The sequence below is a fragment of the Lindgomyces ingoldianus genome (assembly GCF_010093535.1).
Source record: "Lindgomyces ingoldianus strain ATCC 200398 unplaced genomic scaffold BDR25scaffold_6, whole genome shotgun sequence".
In the NCBI taxonomy this organism is placed as follows: Eukaryota; Fungi; Ascomycota; class Dothideomycetes; order Pleosporales; family Lindgomycetaceae; genus Lindgomyces; species Lindgomyces ingoldianus.
Window position 1 is genome coordinate 467658 of NW_022985167.1, and position 19207 is coordinate 486864.

The following is a 19207-nucleotide window of genomic DNA, read 5'->3' on the forward strand; positions in this document are numbered from 1 at the left end:
GATCAGTGCATCATCCATCATCCATGCTCTTAGAGTATAGTCGCGAGTATCTAACTATATGAATCCTAAGCTTCCACACGTCTCTTCCTTCCTTCACTCTTCAATCACCTTTCCACCCCTCAACAGCGCACTAAAGAGCCCATATTCGAGAAACATGACCTTCTCACAGGCTCTTTAGAAGAGGATGGGTCATAATTAGAAAGATTTCATCCCAACCAGGAGAATAATTCCAGATCAAGGGCGCAGCTGTGAGTGGGAGTGAAAACCACTCCTTTTAGAAGGAAAGAATCTAGCCAAGCATTTGTGCGTTTAGAAAAGATTTTGTGGCAGAAAAGCTAGCCATTCGACCTCAAGTCTAGCAAAAGATGACTGTACGAGTGAAGAGTGCGGAGAAAGGGCATGGCGAGTCATTATCACCACCATCATCACCACTCCCTCACCAGAACCTTCCTCACTGCACCTCTCCCTAGCCCCCCCGTTTCCCCCAGCCTACCCACTTATCATGACCCCCCACTCCCCCCCATTCAGCTCCGCCTCAGGACCTAAATTGAGGTAGCTCTGAAACACGCCGCGATCCAGGCATCATCCCTACCAACGCGGACGTTTCTGTTTCAGCAATCATCCCTCCCGACCCGCATTACCTTCTTCTAACCTTCCAATCTTCTCGACTATGCCTCGGCCCATAAATGCCTCAGTCAAGTTATTCGACGTCCATGCGTTTCAACGCCGCTGACGCGTAGCTGCTGATCGGTTATCACGAGAGAGGGAGGTGAAATTAAAACGAGGGGATCTGGGGTGGTAGGTGAATGGGTGAGGCTCTGGAAGTTGCAGGAAAATCCGGGGGTACAAGGTGGGAATGGAATGCTTGAAGTGGTGTGGCTTGTGAGGGAAGCTGGCTATGGTGGCTGAACAAAGTGATAGCAATGGAAAGGGACAAATCTTGGCTCATCAACCAAATGATATTTTCCGTTCTCCGTATACAGGCCCCCACCCCCAACCCAGTTGTATTTCCGCTACCCATCCAAACTCTATATCCATCACTCACAAAGTGCACAAAACCAACAACAGACATCCGCACGCTCGCTGTCCATGTCTGCCTTCCTATCCGCTGGTGTCCATAACTCGCTCAATGCACCCGAACCCATATATGCACCGTCAAAAGCAAAACCCCAGTCGAACCAGAAAAACGGAGCAGAAAGATATATTTACATTACTAAAAGCAATACACACAGTAAAAAAAATGGGGATATCAAGATAGTGTACTCTGATGATTTGAGGCTGAAAGTCGTTATGCTTGTTGTCAAGAGTCGCACGCTGGGAAGAGGGATGAGTCGTTTCGATCGAGAGGGCGACGAATACTGTGCATTCATTCGATGAAAGAACAGGTGCCTGAGACGTAGTGTGACGCCAAGATTCATTGGTCTTGGGTGCTTCACGCGGGCTAATGCGATGCGCTGGGTGAGGAATGGTCGATCAGTATTAGCACGCTCGGTGGTTTCTGAACGCCGAAATTATGGATCCTTGAGATTTCGAACTCGAGGATGTGGTATGTATATGTGTCGTGAAGCGGGTGTGGTGTTGCTGATATATGCGGTAGGAATAGTAGTAGCAGCCCAAAACTGCTGCAATGTATCGAGTCCGGGCTAGGTGCCTGTCTGAAGGTCAACAATTGGTCGAGCTTACTGAAAAGAGGCATACAGACCCGCAGATATGTTCTCATATTCTAGTTGTTGGGAATCTGGTGGTTGTGACCATCACCAGACCAGACTCCTCCACCCACAGCTCGAGACACCCCGACGCCCAAACCTACAGCAGCTCCCACCACCAACAGGGCAATTATAATCTTCACCCACAACCGCTGCTTGCTGTTCAGGTTCCGGAAGAGGTTGCAGCCTTTGGCTCGCTTCGTCTGTTTCTTCTTCTCCATCATAGCCTGCCGTGACGGCCACATTGTGCACTCTTTGACCCTGCCGTCGACCGAGACTTTGGGTTGTTGGGTTGTAGCCGCGGAAAGGGGCAAGCCAGCTTCGAGATCTCGCTCGTATACGCCGACGTCGAGGTGCGTCTTGCTCTCTTGGGGGTTTCCGTCCATTGAGCGTCGTGCCTCGGGGTGCTTGTAGAAAGCAGAGAAGGGGTTCGACGAGTCAATGCCAACGTCCTTTTCTGCAGCCGAGGCTGACGAAAGATTCGATTCGTTTGAGGGGGCAGAACGGAGCGGGGGTGCAGGCCCCGTAGCGTCGACGATGGTTGCACCGAAGGTGATGGGTTTCTCGTTATTTGCTGCCATTGCTGCCACTACTGGTGTGGTGTCCGGGGTTGGGGAGAGAAGAGGGTCGACACAGAAGATGTCCCCGTGGTGGCGAAGCGCAGGAATGGAGAGCTGCAATGAATTGGGCGTGCAGTGACTTTTACAAGTCAATTCCGATCACAGGGTGAATGGCATGAGTCTGGGCAGAGGATCGTGACGTTTCGGTGGTCCGTGGGTCTTGTTCAGCGAAATTGGCAGCTTCGACCGAAGGGATGGGTTGGTCGTAAGTGTATTTGCTTAGCGGTAGCTAGTCGGCCAGCGGCAGCTACGACTGCGCGTCGAGGGCAACGACGAAAAGGAAGCGTTGGAGGCTCAACGAATATGTTGTTCCAGTTCAACGAAGGCCAGGAGTGTGGGCAGAAGGGGGAGCAGCCATAATGAATGGATGCACAAACGCTCACGTTCTGGGCGTGGCTCCCGCTGGTCCATGTTCCCATGCTTCCATGCTCCCATGCTTCCATGCTCCCATGTTCACCGCCCAAAACGGCTAGCCTTCACAATCAACGAAGACTTCGCAGGTTTCATTGCGGGCCAGCCATATTGCCAGCCTTGCGCCATATGCCGGAGATCTGCTCGCCCTTCATCAACCCCCCTCGTCCTAACACTACCTGTCTGTCGCATTCACTTCTCGCCTTCGCATCGTCTTGTCGAAAGGCAACCTGCATTGCATCGAGGGGCTGGGTTCGACAAGTATGCACGCTCATGCAGCTCATCTGCAGGACGCACAAACTCCTCTCACGGTTCCTGCCATCAGTACAAAAGCAGTTAACAAGAGGCGGCATTCCAGATCGCTAGCATGCACAAGTCTCGCCACGGCCGAGCTTGGCAGATCACCAGAATGGCCTCACGCCTGATTGGGCTAGCCCTGCCCGTGTCCTGTGTCGTGGTGAAATTGGCATCTTTGCTTGATTCGTCACCAATATTGCCCACGCGGCACGCCAGAAAAGCACACGGTGCCAATACAATAAATCGAAAGACGCTGTGTCACTGCCTCCAGGTCTTGCGCGATTGCTGCGGTCCACGACGTGCATTTCATGAGCCGTGATCTAATCCAGACCCTGCTCTCCCTCGGAGATACCAAAACGAATCGCCCAAGAGTCCCACGAATTTTCCCCCCAAGCCTAGGCGAGAGGAGCGAATCAAAAGGAAGAACCTGACGTGTGCTCAAACGCCGCCAAAATGCCTTCCAATCTGTGCTCCAATTTCCGCACCCAACAGAATAGAGACTTGCCCATCGCTTTCCACAAATTACATATTGTGCCTTCATTTTCCGTATCCCTCAGCATTTACTTTTAGTTGAATTTAAGTTGAAAAGAAGTCTTCTCTCCGAATGCCACTGCGGTCGCACATACCCCTAAAAATGCCGCCCGCGTCGTAGAGATGCAATGGTGTGTCCAGCTCCGCGATGCTGCCGGCGTCCATGACGCAGATGCGGTCGTAGCCAATAATAGTCTTCAGCCGATGCGCAATGCAGAGGAGCGTTTTGCCCTTGAACCCGTCGACAATTGTCTTCTGGATCTTCTGGTCCGTCTCGAAGTCGACGGAGGAGGTCGCTTCGTCGCACACGATGATTTGCGACCCGCGGACTAGTGCACGCGCGAGAGCCATGAGTTGACGCTGGCCAAGCGAGAAGTTCAAGCCTTCTTCCTCAACGACTGAGTCGAGATGGATGCGACCCGACTTGTCGTCCATTGATGCATCGTTGGATACCAAGTCTGCTTGGCGGAGCGCCGACCATAGTTCTAAGTCCGTGTGCTCGTTGAAGGGATCCAAGTTCGATCGGATCGTCCCTTTAAAGAGCGTTGGGTCCTGCGGGATGATCGCGAGCTTGGAGCGGAGATCGTGGAGACCAACGGTGCTAATGTCGACACCATCGATGGTGATAGAGCCCCCAGACAACTCTACCAAACGGAAGAGAGTGCTCATGATACTGGACTTGCCAGCACCCGTCCGACCCACCACCCCTATGCGCTCCCCCGCTGCCACGTGCATGTTGAACCCTTTCAGAACCAATGGCAGACCATTTCTGTAGCGCATCTGTACGTTGTCGAAGGTGATCTCCCCATGCTCCGGCCAAGTCCGCCTGACGTCCCCAATATGGAGTGGTGCCTCTTCCTCGAGTTGCGTGCCATAGTGGTGAATACGCTCCGTCGCATTCATGTTGTTTTCGACCTCTGCGAGCTGCCGAACCGTGAATTGGATCATTTGTACGATAGTAAGTATGTACGAAAGTACCAAACCACCAATGCTAGGATTGACCGAGAATCGAGAAGTGACGACCAAAATGCCGGTCGTGAAAACAAGTAAAATGCCGATAACATCAAGCCGAACGCTAAGCCAACGCTGATTTGCAAATGTCAAATAATATGCACTGTTCATATCGTCGATTGCTTCTCGCACTGATCGAGAAAACTGGTCCTGCAATCCGTATGCTCGAATCGTCGAGGTACCCATGACTGCTTCGCTAAACCGAGCGAAAACGTTGCTTCGAAGGACAGATTCGTGCCGCTTAACCTCACGGGCAGAAGCTCTGTAGTACGCCGCGGAAAAGAAAAACACAATGAAGAGTGGTCCCAAGGCGATGGCGAAATAGTGGAAGTACACGATGATGAGGATGAAGACAGAGATGATCATGGCGAGGGTCATGAAGTACATACGGATGGCGTCCGTGAGTGTGTTGTCCATGACATCGATATCCTTGGAGAAGCGGTTGGTGATTCGCCCAAGAGGGGTGGTATCAAAGAAGGACATAGGGGCTCGAAGAACGCGGTGGATAGCACGATGAAGCATGACCTTCCCAGCTTCGGTTCCGAACACAGAGACCGCAATCGAGAAGGCGAACATGAGCAAGGCCTGGGAAGCGCCAAGGGCTGAATAAACACCGATCTGTCTCAGTCAGGAAAATGGGCTACGAAATGTCTAAGGAAAGTGAGACTTACATATGTGCCTTCAGAGAACCCGAACTTGTTCGAAGTCCACCATGAAAGCCACAAGCTGGTGACAATGTTCGCCCCCTGGGAAGCAATGAGAAGAATCAAGACAAGAGGCCCAACCCAGAGTCCTCCTCCCGCTCTGATATAGGCGATCCAAACACTCCAGGAAACGGACTTCACCGCGCGTTCTTCCTCTTGCATCAGCGCTGCCGCTTTCTTTCCTTTCCGTTTCTTCGCACCCTTGTTCTCGTCCTCAACTTCGTCCTCGATAACATGCTCCTCATCGTCCTTCTTCTCCTCCGTTGCAGTCGTGGCCATCAGTTTCTGGAAATCGTCGTTGGTGGACATGAGATTGTCAAAGGTATCAACAGCTTGAATGCGACCTTCCTCGACCCAGATGATCCTGTCACAGCGGTTGAGGACATGGAGTTGGTGAGTCGCTAGGATACGACACTTATCTTTGAGAAGTCCGCAAATGGCGTTGTCCATGATGTGACGACCAACGTGGGCATCGACAGCCGATAAAGGATCATCCATGAGCACTATGTCGGCATCGAAGTAGATCGCACGAGCAATGTTCAGTCGTTGCTTCTGGCCTCCTGAAACAGTAATACCTCGCTCGCCAATTTCTGTCTGATCGCCATTGGGCAGCATTTCCAAGTCCGGGCGAAGCGCACAGGCGTCGATGACTTTGTTGTACCAATCTCTTCTAAACTCTTTGCCGAAAATGATGTTCTGCTTGACGGTCGTATTTTGGATCCAGGCATACTGGGGGCAAAAGGCGCGGGACGCACCGATCATGATCTCACCATTCGTCTTTCGCATATCTCCAGCTAACGCGGCCAGCAATGAACTCTTTCCAGAACCAACAGTACCAATGACAGCAACAAGCTCTTTCCGTCCGATCGTGATATCTAAACTCTTCATTCTGAATGGAGGTTCATCTTCTTTAGGGGATTGCGCCGTACCAGGAGGGCTAGGGGTACTCGAATTATTCTCCGGCTCCACGCTAGATCTCTTATCCTTCTTCTTGGGCTTGTCCTTTCCGGGTTTTTTTACTGGAGACCCGCGAGGTGGCCCTTTTATGGGAAGATCGTCATTGTCTTGTGTTCGTGAACGCTCCCAAGTGAAGTCTGCATCTCTTAGCACCACAGCGTCCTTGGCTTCGTAGTTCCATTCGGTGTCTTCCTGAGCCTCTTCAGCTAGCAAGAACTCCTGGATTCGTTTCACTGATGCATTCGCATCAATGACTTGACCAATAACCAGAGGAAGAAAATTTAGAGGAAGTCGAAGAGAATTGAAAAGAGCGAGAGAGGAGAAGATGGGAGCCGGGTTAAGAGCGTGATTTGATAGCGAGTAAGTAATGAAGGACAACATTGATGCGAACACGGGCATGGACATGCCAATAGCTAGGATGCCGTTTCGAATTGCAAGGAGGATCTGAACACCGTGGATCTCTCTCTTTCGAATCAAATCGACGCGCTCGAGGAAGCTAGTCTCCCATCCAAAGTACTTGACGAAACGAACTGCTTGTAGAATCTCCTGGGTAAGGCTGACGCGCTGATCAGTGATCTTATTGATTCCCACTCTGCGACGGAATAAGGTTCGAACAGCGCGACCAAGGAGGGGCATCGTAATCATCAGAAGTCCCAAACCAGAGAGGGCACTGTAGGTTAGATTGACAAGCAGCAGCGCTATCGTCACCAGGATGGCAATTGGAGATGTCCAGATCATATGGAAAAAGCCGCTCGCTTGGTCAACACGATATGTATCGGTCGACATCAGGTTGATAATCCTGCCATTGCCCCACCCTTGACCATCTCCCATGACGCCGTCTCTACCCACGGGGACTTGCGCTTCCTTTTGCTTCTTTTTAAGCAGTTTCTTGTACCACTTCTTCTCCGCTTCGCTTCCCGGTTTGATCTCTGGTGGCGGAGCTTCGGTAATTGCCTGCCCACCTGCCTTAGCTCGACCTGAGAGTTTCATAGCCTTGTCGAAGATGACAGCTATCAGCACAGCTCTTGCCTGACCACCAACCATCATACCACGGTACATAAAGTGATTCGTTGCCATGCTCTGGGTGAATTGCATTGCTGTGATTCCTATGACTAGGCCAACCCCTTCTCCAATGTGCGGTGCAGGAAGGCCAGTTCGTTGGGCAATATAGGCTTTCAAGGCGAAGTTGATCAGATATCGGAGAACGAAAGGTGCCACGGACTGAACCACACTGGCTAAGAGCTGACACAGGCCACCAACGATAAATTCAAACTTGAAGGTGTCGAAGAGAGCGCCAAGTAGAGGTCGTTTGCCACCTTGCTCTTTCCGCCTCTTAAGAGATGTTTGAAGTCGTGCAACCAAGACATCCGCACTTCTATTCGGATTGACAGTCCATATGTCATTGTGTTCAAGAGGGCGTTGGTATCCAACCTGCAGAAGTCCCCACGTTAGCTGCAGAACAAGTTCTCCACTAAGATCTCACTTACAGTCATGAGAGGTGCCATCCATTGGAAGGTGAGTAAACTGAACCACCCCGCATTATACTCTCTGCAGACCTGCCTCGAATCGGGAATTGGGGGTTTTGCACCCCACTTGAGGGGATTCATTCTCTTGTACCATTTCTTCTTTGCGCTCCGTGAGCTCTTCGCAGAGGAGACATCGTCGCTGAAGTCAGTGACGCCACTGGTGCTGCTCTGGAGTCGGGAGAGGTTCCCTCGTGTACTGCGCTTCTCAATATTAGCCTTCAGCTCCTTCTCGGTGCCAACGGTCTCCAATGGCTCTGTCACAATTGGCCCATATTCTTTTTTGCTCTCCGCCACCACCTCAGTATCGTTCAAGCGCCAGTCCTTCTCCTTATCGTCAAGGGAAGAGCTAGACATTGTCTAAAACGAATGAACAATGCTGTGTGCTACCGATGCTTGTTGTAGGTCATGTTTGACTGCAGCAGGCAGAGACCGTACATATACCACTTACCTCGGGGCCAGGAATGGTGAGGTCAGGGAATGCACCGAAAGTCAAGCTAAGGTCGGTTGCCAGACGGAGATAAAATCAACCAGTCAGAGCACGCCCAATGCGGTGCACAATCTTGGGGTTGCTAAGCATCAAAGAATGTTTTACGCCATTTTCGGCGGTGATCGGGGGGTCTTTCGCTCCGATGTCCCGAGCACCAATTTTTCGAGCGAGCCAGACCGGGTTTGTGGCCTTCCGATGCACCAAACTTGCGGTCAAGTGAGTGCGGCGAGTGACTCTTACCAGGCTTGTGTAGATTGAGTTGCTGCCTGAGCCTTGGACGTGGGACGGTGATGTCTAGTTGACAGTTTGGAAGACACTTGTTCCGCGAGGCCATGCATCCGAGCTCCATGGATCACAAGAATTAGGGGCGGCTTGCATAGGTTTCCCCGATGTCCCTAGGGAGATCGTGCGGTTTAGTCCTCCTCGTCCGTCCGCTTAAGATCCTTTCAAACGCATGGAAACCCATAGAAGCCTAACACCTGCCGAGACTATTTCGTTTTCTCTTCCATACCATTGATGCGTACATGCTTGAGTTCAAGCTTGCAACTGCCGAATGCCGTGTTTGCCGATGGCTTGAGAAAAAGCATCTGCAGCCACCTCTTCTCCTGAAAAATGGCTTGAGAACCCGGCTCGGACACCTTAAGATCATTGATATCCCATCAAGTGCTTCGGAGTAAAGTACCGCGATGCTAGTCTCAGGATTCCCATTGACTGCAGTCCGAGTGTCATCACCGTGTTGCCGGTAATCGGAGTGTGTAACGGAGCCTCTGGATGCTCCGAAGGGCTAGAGCCTAGATTGGATGAAGTGTGGTTACACAAGTGTTAGCGATGAGCATGAGTAAGGAGATATGAAGATACGGCACTTAGAACTTAGAGACGAAGATGACGATGGTTTCGAGAGATGTAAGAGATGAGATGAAGGTTGTCAGTTCAGCCAGCGCCTGAGGATCTGTCTGACAAAAAAACCTGCTCAAAGTCACACAGAGCTCACAGTGCATTTTTAAATACTATCTCGAAGTCCGCCCATACGGATGTCTTGGATTTGGCCGCTTTATTCACCTCCTGGGATTGTTAATAGGCACCACATATGCCTGCCGTCAGCGCTAGACATAAATAACCATCGATTCTGGAAAATGATTTGCTGGATTTCTCAAGTCTAGGTACATCAAAACGACCTATCCAATGAATGCTCATCTCCTGAAACATGACTCTCCATTCTGGCCGCTGTTCAAAGTTACCCAAACGGGTACTCCACCCTTCGGCCATATCCATCTTCCAATATCCCGAAGTGTTACACAAGACAAGGTATACTATTGTGTGACCTTGCGTAGAAGGGTTGAGTTTATTTTTTGGTCTTGTCAGTGAGCCATATCATCTTCCGAAACTCCGAGCAATTTGCCATGCCGATGCATATAAGTCTTTCGCCAAGGAAAAATTGGGTACACGAATCCTAGTTGTCTACTCCAATGTGAACGTTCTTCTCTCCAGGGGGGAGTACCTCCTTCTCCCTCTTACCCTTTAGCTTCGGCAGTTCGTCCATGGCCTCCGCAATGATGTTAAGAGCAGTCTCGATTTCTTGCTCGGTGATAACGAGCGGTGGGGCTAGACGAATTATATTTTGGTGGGTTGGCTTGGCCTACCCATAGTATTAGCGTTCTTGGTAGTAGTTGCACTTGTGCTATATAAGGGTTCTTCTTACCAACAATCCCTTCTCCTTGAAGAGCATACACAAGTCCCAGGCACTATGACCATCCGTCTTGCTCTCATCGATAACAATAGCGTTTAGTAAACCCTTGCCACGAATTATCTTGATCATCGGGTTGCTGATCTTCTTTAATCCATCGCGGAACATTTGACCTAGCTTCTCAGCACGCTCAACCATATTTTCCTCCTGAATGAGTTCCAGTGCTCGGATAGCAACGGCGGAGCCCAATGGGTTGCCGCCGTATGTCGAACCGTGAGTGCCGGGCTCAATAGTGAGCATTACCTCTTTGGAACCTAAGACGCAGGAGACGGGATACATCCCACCTGAGATAGCTTTGCCAAGTAGGACAAGGTCTGGCTTGATCCCGCTCCATTCGTAGCAAAGCATTTTTCCAGTCCGTGCAATGCCAGTCTGGATCTCATCGCAAATCAATAGCACATTGTGCTTTTCACAGAGTGTCTTGACTTCCCGAAGATAGTTATCATCGGGAACAACAATACCAGCTTCACCTTGAATGGGTTCCACTAGGAATGCAGCGGTGTTTTTCCCGTGGCGTTCAAGAACGTCTCGGACATCGTCCACGTTGTTGTACCTAATTGGTTTACCAGTGGCTGGACAAACGCTTCCAATATTTGGTAGATATGGGCCATAGTTGTCGCGTGATTCAGGGTCGGTGGACATGGTGATGGCAGCGAACTGGTCCAAGTATCATTAGTCTGAGGTCTTGAGGGCTAGGGTAGTTGCATACAGTCCGTCCATGGAAATTCTCCCGCACGGAGAACACTAAAGCCTCATTATGGGGTATTCCTTTGATCTTATAGCCCCACTTGCGTGCAATCTTCACTGCCGTTTCGACAGCCTCTGCTCCCGTGTTCATTGGCAGCACCATGTCGAACCCAAACATTCGGGTGACGAATTCCGCAAAGCGTGGGAACACATCATTATAGAATGCTCGACTACTGAGGGTCAGCCTTGAGGCCTGCTCGGTCAACGCCTTAACAAGCTCAGGGTGGCAATGGCCTTGGTTTACGGCACTGTATGCGGAGAGGAAATCGAGGTAGTGCTTCCCTTCGGGGTCCCAAGCTGAGCAACCGCTTGCTCGAGCGAAAACTGTGGGGACAGAGTTAGCATTGATCTAAAAGAGATTGTCCGCAGAGTATACCAATAGGGAGCGGGTGGTAATTGTGAGCCGCGAACTTCGCCTCTACGCTTATAGCCTCAGTCGACGACGCGGTATGATACTTCGCAGGATCAGGAGTGCCAGTAGGGTGGAATGCCTGTGCAGTAGCCTTCAGCCCGGCTCCATTGCTCGCGCTCGTGTCGTTGTTCTGAACTGCACTTGGTGCCATAGTGGATGCTTCGTGAATTCAAGATCGGCTCAACGTGGAGTATGTAGTGGGGAACGTGGCTTTGTTGACGGGAGGAGGAATGAGAAGGGTCGATCGCGGCGCCGGATTAAGGTGGAGGTCTTAAATTGCAGTGTTTTCACTCCAAAGCCGCAGATAGCCAGTTCATGCCATTAGGAGAACAGTTGTTGTAGCAGTCGGCTCAGACTGCTTTTAGCGATCTGGTTACGGCGACCCGCTGACAGGCTCCGATCACGGCTCTCCGTATTGGCTGGCTCGGGGCCTTGCATTGATCTCGTGATTGGTTGACAGAACATAGAATTCATGGCAACGAATTCTCAACAACAAATGCTGATGATCGGATTTGTGATATTGAAGAAGTTGGAGAGTTTGGAAGGACGAGCCTCAGAGCTGGGATATTCGCGCAGCCTCGTGTTTCGGCAAAAGTTGTAAGCAGATCAGTATCCGACTACTGAGATCGCCGCGTCGCACAACGCATGCTGTTACACCCCAACGGAGCTACTTTACGGCTGCATGGGGTTATCACATCTCGGTATTCGCTTGTATGAACAGCAGAATCCTGATATAACTCCTCCATAAAATAGCACTCGATTCTAGGCAGCCGTCCAAGGCCCCCGCACTATGACGTTTGTGTTTCAGTCTCTGTCGGAAATCCTTCGACGTTTCTACTGATTCAATCCAACGCTCCAATCACTCATCGTCTTCTCGGCCCCAGAGTCGATTCATCGAATTTAGGATCGTCGGGAGGCTTGTATTCGAGTCTACTCTGGTATATATATCAAACCCGGTCTACGCCGCAGAGCACGAAGCCCCCTCCTCCCCCCCCCCCCCCCCCCCCCCCCCCATCTCAATTATATCTCTCCTTCTCCATCCCTAAGTTGGATTCTAGAGCTAGCTATTTGTACAATGGCTACAATTGACGACTTCACTATCGTCGGGAACGAAGACGCTCGAGGTAGCAAACCACAAAAGCTATTCGACGACTACCACAACTTCACTTCTGGAAAGACTACGGATCTAGATGTCCAGATCGTTACGGCTCTCCGAGCGAAGCATCCGGAATTGATAGTTACTACCGTTCCAGGCGCAAATTGCAATCTTCTTCAATTCGCCGCAGCAGGTTTTGCAACCGCGGAGCTTGACGATGACAGTGAACCTGTTCTGCGCTGGAGGGGGTTCGTAGGTCCTCAGCACCGTGGTGAGTCTGGATTCCTTGCGGACAGCGTCTTTTTTGCCCGGTACAACTACACATGGAACAATGAGTATTTCATTCTTTACAACGTTCTCGTCGGATATAGCATGCTTCAATACATCCTGAAGGAGCCTAGGGGGGATGAGACTCAATTCTCTCATTCCTCGGCTGTCGACGCCCTCCTAGCCACGATCGGTGCATGGCTAATCAAGGAGGTACCTGCCATCTACGTATACGACGGCCTCTGGACCAGGAGCACGAAATTGTGGGAAGAGGTGAAAAAGGCCAAATGGGACGACGTCATCTTAGATCCTAAAATGAAAAAGGCTTTGGTCGGGGTTGCCAGCAAATTTTTTGACAGCAAGGACATTTACGATGAGTATGGGGTTCCATGGAAGCGGGGACTTATTTTCCATGGTCCTGTTGGAAACGGGAAGACGATATCTCTGAAGGCTTTGATGCATACCCTTCAAAAACGACAGCCTCCAGTTGTGACGCTTTACGTCAAATCAGCCCCATATCCATACAACATCCGCATGGTGTTCCAAATGGCGAGAGCGATGACCCCGTGCATGCTCGTACTTGAGGATATCGACACGATAGTGACCAACAGCACCCGAAGCTATTTTTTCAACGAAGTTGACGGCTTGGAGAACAATGACGGTATCTTGATGATTGCGACTACCAATCATTTGGATCAATTGGACCCAGGTCTGTCTAAGAGGCCTAGCCGCTTCGATCGGAAATACCTATTCCCATTGCCGGATAAGGAAGAAAGGTCTCTCTACGCCCAGTACTGGCGAAATAAGTTGAAAAACAAGAAGTCTATTGAGTTCCCAGCCAAACTTTGTGATGCTATGGCCGATATCACAGATGAGTTCAGTTTCGCGTATCTCAAGGAAGCATTTGTAGCAACACTTCTCGAGTTGGCGAGGAGCCATGGAGATGATAGCGATGACGATGGAGACCCCGAAGACGACGATGATCCACTCAACAAGTATGAATTCTGGCGTTTCTTCAAGGCTCAGGTCAAAGTCCTTCGCTCCGAGATGGGAGCGGACAAAGATGGTTCCGTGGGTGCTAGCTCCAGTGTTGGCGCAACCCTTGGTACTTATGAGGGAATTTCGTCCGAGTGTGAGGAAATGGTACCGTTGCTTGACGCAATGAGATTGCAGGAAAGTGGTTCTCAGCCCTGCAAGGCTGCATCGCCCTTTGCCATTTGGCCAGACTCACAGGGTTCCTCAAAGAACCGATTCGCTCAGGATGATTCGGTTCCCAGCCCTATTTATTCCTTCGCTCCGCTCGCTTCGACTAAGACTGCACGCTTAAACGAGGGCGTGTGGGAATGGGGGTTGTGAGGTTTGACCGAGGTTTAGTTTCTTGTGCAGAGCAGTTGTGGACTGGTGGGGCTTCTTCTCGAAGGTTTCCAGAAAGCCAGAAATAAGCGCTCCTTACCGGCACTATGGTTCGGCGTTGCGCATCCTCTTGACATTATTCGATAAGTACACAAATATTATGATTTATCGTGCAGCGCGGAGAATGTACCGGTCAGGTGGAAATGAGCTTCCGGTGAACGCCTTTAGAGTTAGCGTGGCATCTGACCACCCTTCGCATGCAGACATTCCATGGAGCCGTCCCCCAACGCCCAATCCACGCTTTCTTCAATCATTGTCCGGGTCACAGCCTTGTTCAATTGACAGAGCTCATGCTGTCATGGAGCCGAACACTTTTAAACGTGATAAGGCCGTGTAAAACCACTGGAGCCAGCATTTCGGAACAGTCCGAAGGCAGCTGCTTTTATGCCTCACGAAACATCAGCCGCAGAGCCCTTCCATCCCGCCGACGTCGACGAGGCCAGGTATATCTTTCAATTCATTTCAGCGGTATCCTGATCTACTTTGCCTCTTAACAGATTTTCCCTTGGGTTACAGGGCGGTTTAATTCGATTTTCTCATCCTATGAAGTTCTAACGGCGTGGGGACTGCGCCACACCTTACTTTTCCAAGACACTCTCTCACCGTTCACCGTGACGTATGGCAACCAATCATGTAAACATGTCGAACACCCTCGGCGGCGGAGATTCCTCTTGGGAGGAGCTGATAGCTTGGGACGAGGAGTTGTATGACCCTCTATTCCAAGGCGATACCAGCTTTACCGGCAGATCCGAATGCCTCCACAACTTCTCGTCTGAGTATCACGTCTCAGAGAGTGTCACATCTGACCAGCCCTGGGCGCCTTCTGCGCCCACATCTGTGGCGGATGGGCCTTCCTCGTTTGACTATACCTTATCGGCGCCTCCTTCTGTTGTTGATGGTCCTTCCTCAATCGGTCAGACCTTCTCCTGGCTGAGTGCCTCTCCATCCTTCTCGACGACTGCCACCTCTCCACTAATTGGCAAGGATGAAAGAGAGTATGCTAGTGCCATCAGCTTCTGCCACGGTCTCTCTTCTCCTGTTAATGCTAGCAATGAGCTTCCATTGGCTCGCACTGAGCACTCTCTTCCTCCTGAGAGCTTCAATTCATCCAATTCCTTTCAGACGGCCTCAACACATATCTTCAATCCCTTTCTCGCGACCTCTCCGCAAGCCTTTAGTTCCCTTGACGTTGCTGCATCACAAGCATTTGCCAGTGTGGGGGGATGGGTTGACCAACCTCAGATCGTGGAGCCAAGCCCTGAGCTTGAGCATGAAGGCGCAATTCCGATCCCCCAACCCGGTTCACTGGTCTACAGCAACACATTCCCGTCCATTCAATGGTCTCAGGAAATACCACAAGAGCGCAGCCGACCCCGCGCCATCACTATACCTCAGTCTAACCATCAAGCCATTGGCTACAATCAGAGTCTCCATCCCTCTCAACGGGCCTTGGAAATCCCTCCGATCCTGTCAATCTCGCCTGATGCTAGGCCGCGCCCCCGAAGCAATACTTCATCGAAACGAGTCTCTACGAGTGAGCCTCGAAGAGGTCAAAACAGCTTGACCACTCCGTCGCCTACCCTGGGTTGGGTTTCGTACCAGCCTAATCTACAGACGAACCGGTTAGTTCCATCAGGGGCAGACGGCAATAGAGGCCGAAGGCAGCGAGGACGTACGAAGGCATTGACCCTCGAGCAGCGGAGGAATGCCGCTTTGATGAGAGTCGTAGGAGCATGCTCGAATTGCAAGAAGAGGAAGGAGAAGTGCGACCTAGGCATTCCTTGCAAGTCCTGCCTGGAGCATTTTAAGGGCGACCTGATTCACTACCCATGCCGCGACCGTCTCCTCTCTGACCTCTCTAGCTCTTTTCTCTCTGAGCGATTGGGTTGGCATCCAACTTCCCGTGCTCTCGAATCATTCATGGAACCTAGTAGCTTTAACATGACTACCGGTTTGGCGTATACTATTCCCCTGAACCTTGGTTTCGGGCCGCTCCTTTTTCTCCCAACCCACGCCATCGAGGTTTATGATTCTAATGCGCTGTATCATAAACATGTCATCTACTCTTGGCTACCAGGGTCTTCAACGGGAGATATACATACCCATGTCGTTCTACCCGCCGCCCTGACACCGGAGGCTCTCGATACTCTTTCAGACACCCTTGATACTCACCTTTCGCTTCTAGTCACGCAGCACTTTCGCTCTTTTCCTTTGTACGCTTCACCGCTTCGTATCCTCCGAGAAGTTTATATCTTCTATCGCAGTCTACCAACCAATACCCCACATTCCCGTCTTCTTCATCAATCTCTCAAGCTCCTTGTTCTGGTCCACATCGGCGGTGACCTGACTTTACCAACTCCATCCTCGGATCCGATATTGGCACAACTCGTCCGTACATCCATGGCGCTGGATCTTGACGAAGAGGAAATTACGCCTACACCCTGCTTCATTCGTTCGCAGCTTGGCTCCGTGATGCCGACCATCGCTCTCTCGCTGATGAAAGATGTGCTATTCCGCCTTGAACAACTCTTCCTCAACCGCGAATGCCATGAATGGCCCGTTGCGCTCGCTGTTCTCATCATCGTTCTCATGACCATCGAAAGTATTCAATACCACGCCGCCAAGCTTCCTTACCACCACAAGTACGACACTAAACCAACCTCAGGCCAGAAGGCCGAAGAAATGGAACGAAAAGTGGATGAGCAAGGCATCAAATCTCTTTTCAGCTTCTATACCGCGTGTTTCTCAGGATGCCACGCGCGGCTGAGGCCAGACTGGGAGGGTGAAGCTGGCCCTTCAACCGAAAATCCCAACCCAGGGTTTAGTCCAAATAATCAGTCTCCAGACCTGAAATCGGAGGACAAATTTATTGAGAGTGTTAGAGAGGCTGTAAAGAGGGCAAGCCAGGCTGGTTATCTTGCCATTAAAGCAAATGAGGAAAGAGAGGGAGAAGATATGGTATTTTTCTTTGACAGGTTGGTTGCTAGGCTTTTACTGCTTAGGACCACCTGAATTTTGGATTGATTTAGTTTTGTTTGGCGGGTTTATGTTTTTCCGTAGGGGCGTCGGGGATTAAGTTGCCAGGCCCGATTTGGAATGAGTCAATGATGAAAACGGCCGATTCTATGATGGACAATTAGCACTTAGGCGGTTTCTGCTTCTTTTCGCTTCTTGTTGTAAATTAGTGTCTGTAAATTGTATCTCTAAAGGTTTTAACAAACCACATGCCTTTGTTTAGCTTTCTATAAAACTATAATGTGGGCAATGTACACGGTCTTCATATAATCTACGCTGTGTTAACTGAACACGCTTGACATGCTAGGACGCTTGCTGGAAAGTTGGAGTAGGCAAATAGGATTACAATAAAAGTATATAGTGTTCTAACTATACTATTCACAGCCCACCAAGCAATGCATGGAGGCGCGCAAAACGGTTGAAGGAGTTGCCTGGCAACTCCACCGACTCACGATTCCTCCCTATGTCTAGACTCTAGATGCTTCAAACGCCTCTCAATGCACCCATCGCACCTAATGCACATGCGTGATAAAACCTCTACATAATTAGGCTACCTTCCATTACGGTATGGGGGTGGGGTAATGGTATATATCAGTAGACGGAACAGTGGATCTCTGCGCGTGCTAGGGCTTGCGAGAACATGTCCTGCATGGCAGTGTAGTGGAAGAGAATGCCGCCTAGGACTGCTACGTGCCACTATAGATACGTCAGTCTAGTCTTGAGTAGGGGTCGTTTGGGGTAAACTAACGATGTTGTGTGAACTACACACATAGTCGAATGACCCTGGATACCATCGCTCAGGCACTTTGCTCGCGTACATGCAAGCGCCTGTCAGGTACACTAAAATGCTCTTCGTGACTGGCGCGTAGAAGTAATACGCCCACTCAATACCGCGGGTTGTCGCGAGTTGAAAGACAGGTATGAAGCCAGTTGCGGCGAGAGAGACATAGAAAAGGACGCGCGCCCACGCCATATCTTGTCGGTTGAAGGTGGGATGCCACGGGAGGATGACGCCGCCAAAGCCGAGACCAGCCGTGGTCAGCATATAGATCCAGCGGGAGGTGGGCTCGCAGTAGAAGGCAGCGTATTCGGTCGTCATGATCGAGGCTGCGACGAGAAGCGAGATCCCAATGTAGTCGACGCAGGCGAAGCGCTCGAGGAGGGTTTGGTGCGAGATGCTATTCATGGTATGCCAGATGGTGGAGCAGACGAGGCATTTGCAGGCTGCGAAGAAGAAGACTGCGGCGATGAATACGTCGGCGTTGGTCGAGAGAGAAAAATTAACACTCGTGGGGTAGAAGTAGAATGCCACGGCCAGTACCATGAGGAGTCCAATGGCATGGGACCAGATGTTGAAGAGCTCATTGTGAACACTAACAACAGAGCGGATGCACTCCCACTTGCCCTCCGAGAACCGGTAGCCCTTGTGGATGTGCGGATTAATCCTCCAAGGAGCGGGAAGATCATCGTAATGAATGAGGCCGTCTTTTGCCCTGGCTAGTGCTCGTTCCACAGCGTGCTCGATTGTAAGTTCGATCGTCTCACGTGCTCGCCTGGCTTTGTGTAATCCGCCATCTACGACACCCCTTGCGCGCTCAAATCCTTCATCTACCTTCCGACGCCCCCCTTCGTAGAATTCATGCGCCACGGAACCAAGCCCAGCATCACGCATGGCGTATGCCCGGGTCTCGAAGTCGCTCAAGTACGTCTCCATTAGTCGCATTCCTTCCTGCACTTTCTGCTCCAGCGTCACTTTTGTCGTCAAAGCATCTTTGTAACGCTCTTCCAGCGTCTCCACAAAGACGCCAGCGCGTCGCTTTCCAGCTTCGAGAGCACCGTCCGAGATCTTGGAGCATGACTCGCGCACGGCTAGGAGGGTCGAGTATGCGTATTCGACCCCGGCGTCGAATTTAAGGTGGCCGTAGGATTCTAGGAAGTCTAATCTGCAGCCGAGCTCGGTGATGAAGTTCTCGAGCTATTTGGCGTCAGACATTTCAATGAGGCGCAATTGCTCTGGTAGGGGAAGCAAAAGACCTACCAATATCTGAACATTCTCCGAGTCTACCGCCCATGGCCTTGCATGGTTCGTATGGTGCGAAGAGTGCCTTCGTCGCCTCTGCTCCTCCCTGCTGAAAGTTCCATAAGAGCGCACCGTCGGCTCTTCGTAGGAGGTCATGATAGCCGTGCTGGAGCAAGCCATGGTGGAATATTGTATATAGGTCCCCGCGCAGGCGCAACCAACGTGATCAGCGTTCGGCGCCTG

At 51.0% G+C, this 19207-nt stretch overlaps 7 protein-coding genes across 7 annotated transcripts; 3 read left to right on the forward strand and 4 right to left on the reverse strand.

The window, feature by feature from the left end:
* Positions 1–1465: 1465 nt before the first annotated feature.
* Positions 1466–2488, reverse strand: BDR25DRAFT_110184 (uncharacterized protein). The gene is made up of 2 exons (XM_033683561.1): positions 1703–2488; positions 1466–1651 (listed from the first exon to the last, which is right to left on the reverse strand). The coding sequence occupies exon 1, from the start codon at positions 2285–2287 to the stop codon at positions 1724–1726; it is 564 nt and encodes a 187-aa protein (XP_033551435.1). The 5' UTR covers positions 2288–2488; the 3' UTR covers positions 1466–1651; positions 1703–1723.
* BDR25DRAFT_110183 (uncharacterized protein) lies at positions 2489–3162 on the forward strand. The gene has a single exon (XM_033683560.1). It carries the CDS (start codon positions 2690–2692, stop codon positions 3101–3103), a length of 414 nt encoding a protein of 137 aa, XP_033551436.1. The 5' UTR covers positions 2489–2689; the 3' UTR covers positions 3104–3162.
* Positions 3163–3183: 21 nt separating this feature from the next.
* BDR25DRAFT_279982 (multidrug resistance-associated protein 5) lies at positions 3184–8230 on the reverse strand. The gene is made up of 3 exons (XM_033687786.1): positions 7725–8230; positions 5248–7668; positions 3184–5194 (listed from the first exon to the last, which is right to left on the reverse strand). Exons 1-3 carry the CDS (start codon positions 8115–8117, stop codon positions 3611–3613), a joined length of 4398 nt encoding a protein of 1465 aa, XP_033551437.1. The 5' UTR covers positions 8118–8230; the 3' UTR covers positions 3184–3610.
* A 1144-nt stretch (positions 8231–9374) lies between these two features.
* BDR25DRAFT_301286 (ornithine aminotransferas-like protein) lies at positions 9375–11509 on the reverse strand. Its single transcript, XM_033689543.1, has 4 exons — positions 11118–11509; positions 10704–11065; positions 9950–10651; positions 9375–9886 (listed from the first exon to the last, which is right to left on the reverse strand). The coding sequence occupies exons 1-4, from the start codon at positions 11302–11304 to the stop codon at positions 9701–9703; spliced, it is 1437 nt and encodes a 478-aa protein (XP_033551438.1). The 5' UTR covers positions 11305–11509; the 3' UTR covers positions 9375–9700.
* Positions 11510–12156: 647 nt separating this feature from the next.
* BDR25DRAFT_301287 (P-loop containing nucleoside triphosphate hydrolase protein) lies at positions 12157–14051 on the forward strand. Its single transcript, XM_033689544.1, has one exon. The coding sequence runs from the start codon at positions 12229–12231 to the stop codon at positions 13870–13872; it is 1644 nt and encodes a 547-aa protein (XP_033551439.1). The 5' UTR covers positions 12157–12228; the 3' UTR covers positions 13873–14051.
* Positions 14052–14186: 135 nt separating this feature from the next.
* BDR25DRAFT_301288 (uncharacterized protein) lies at positions 14187–17271 on the forward strand. The gene has a single exon (XM_033689545.1). The coding sequence runs from the start codon at positions 14569–14571 to the stop codon at positions 16939–16941; it is 2373 nt and encodes a 790-aa protein (XP_033551440.1). The 5' UTR covers positions 14187–14568; the 3' UTR covers positions 16942–17271.
* Positions 17272–17535: 264 nt separating this feature from the next.
* Positions 17536–19144, reverse strand: BDR25DRAFT_214531 (IZH family channel protein-like protein; the record flags this gene model as incomplete). Its single annotated transcript, XM_033684798.1, has 3 exons — positions 17536–17640; positions 17693–18919; positions 18983–19144. The coding sequence occupies 3 exons, from the start codon at positions 19142–19144 to the stop codon at positions 17536–17538; spliced, it is 1494 nt and encodes a 497-aa protein (XP_033551441.1).
* Between the last annotated feature and the right edge of the window lie 63 nt (positions 19145–19207).

Coding starts and splice junctions, on each gene's coding strand:
- BDR25DRAFT_301286 (XM_033689543.1), bottom strand. CDS start 11,304: ATGGCACCAAGTGCAGTTCAGAACAACGACACGAGCGCGAGCAATGGA. Junction 10,652..10,703: donor AGAATTTCCATGGACGGACT/GTATGCAACTAC, acceptor TACTTGGACCAG/TTCGCTGCCATCACCATGTC. Junction 9,887..9,949: donor TCAAGGAGAAGGGATTGTTG/GTAAGAAGAACC, acceptor TACTATGGGTAG/GCCAAGCCAACCCACCAAAA.
- BDR25DRAFT_110183 (XM_033683560.1), top strand. CDS start 2,690: ATGGATGCACAAACGCTCACGTTCTGGGCGTGGCTCCCGCTGGTCCAT.
- BDR25DRAFT_301287 (XM_033689544.1), top strand. CDS start 12,229: ATGGCTACAATTGACGACTTCACTATCGTCGGGAACGAAGACGCTCGA.
- BDR25DRAFT_301288 (XM_033689545.1), top strand. CDS start 14,569: ATGTCGAACACCCTCGGCGGCGGAGATTCCTCTTGGGAGGAGCTGATA.
- BDR25DRAFT_279982 (XM_033687786.1), bottom strand. CDS start 8,117: ATGTCTAGCTCTTCCCTTGACGATAAGGAGAAGGACTGGCGCTTGAAC. Junction 7,669..7,724: donor GGATGGCACCTCTCATGACT/GTAAGTGAGATC, acceptor GGACTTCTGCAG/GTTGGATACCAACGCCCTCT. Junction 5,195..5,247: donor GGTTCTCTGAAGGCACATAT/GTAAGTCTCACT, acceptor TGACTGAGACAG/ATCGGTGTTTATTCAGCCCT.
- BDR25DRAFT_110184 (XM_033683561.1), bottom strand. CDS start 2,287: ATGGCAGCAAATAACGAGAAACCCATCACCTTCGGTGCAACCATCGTC.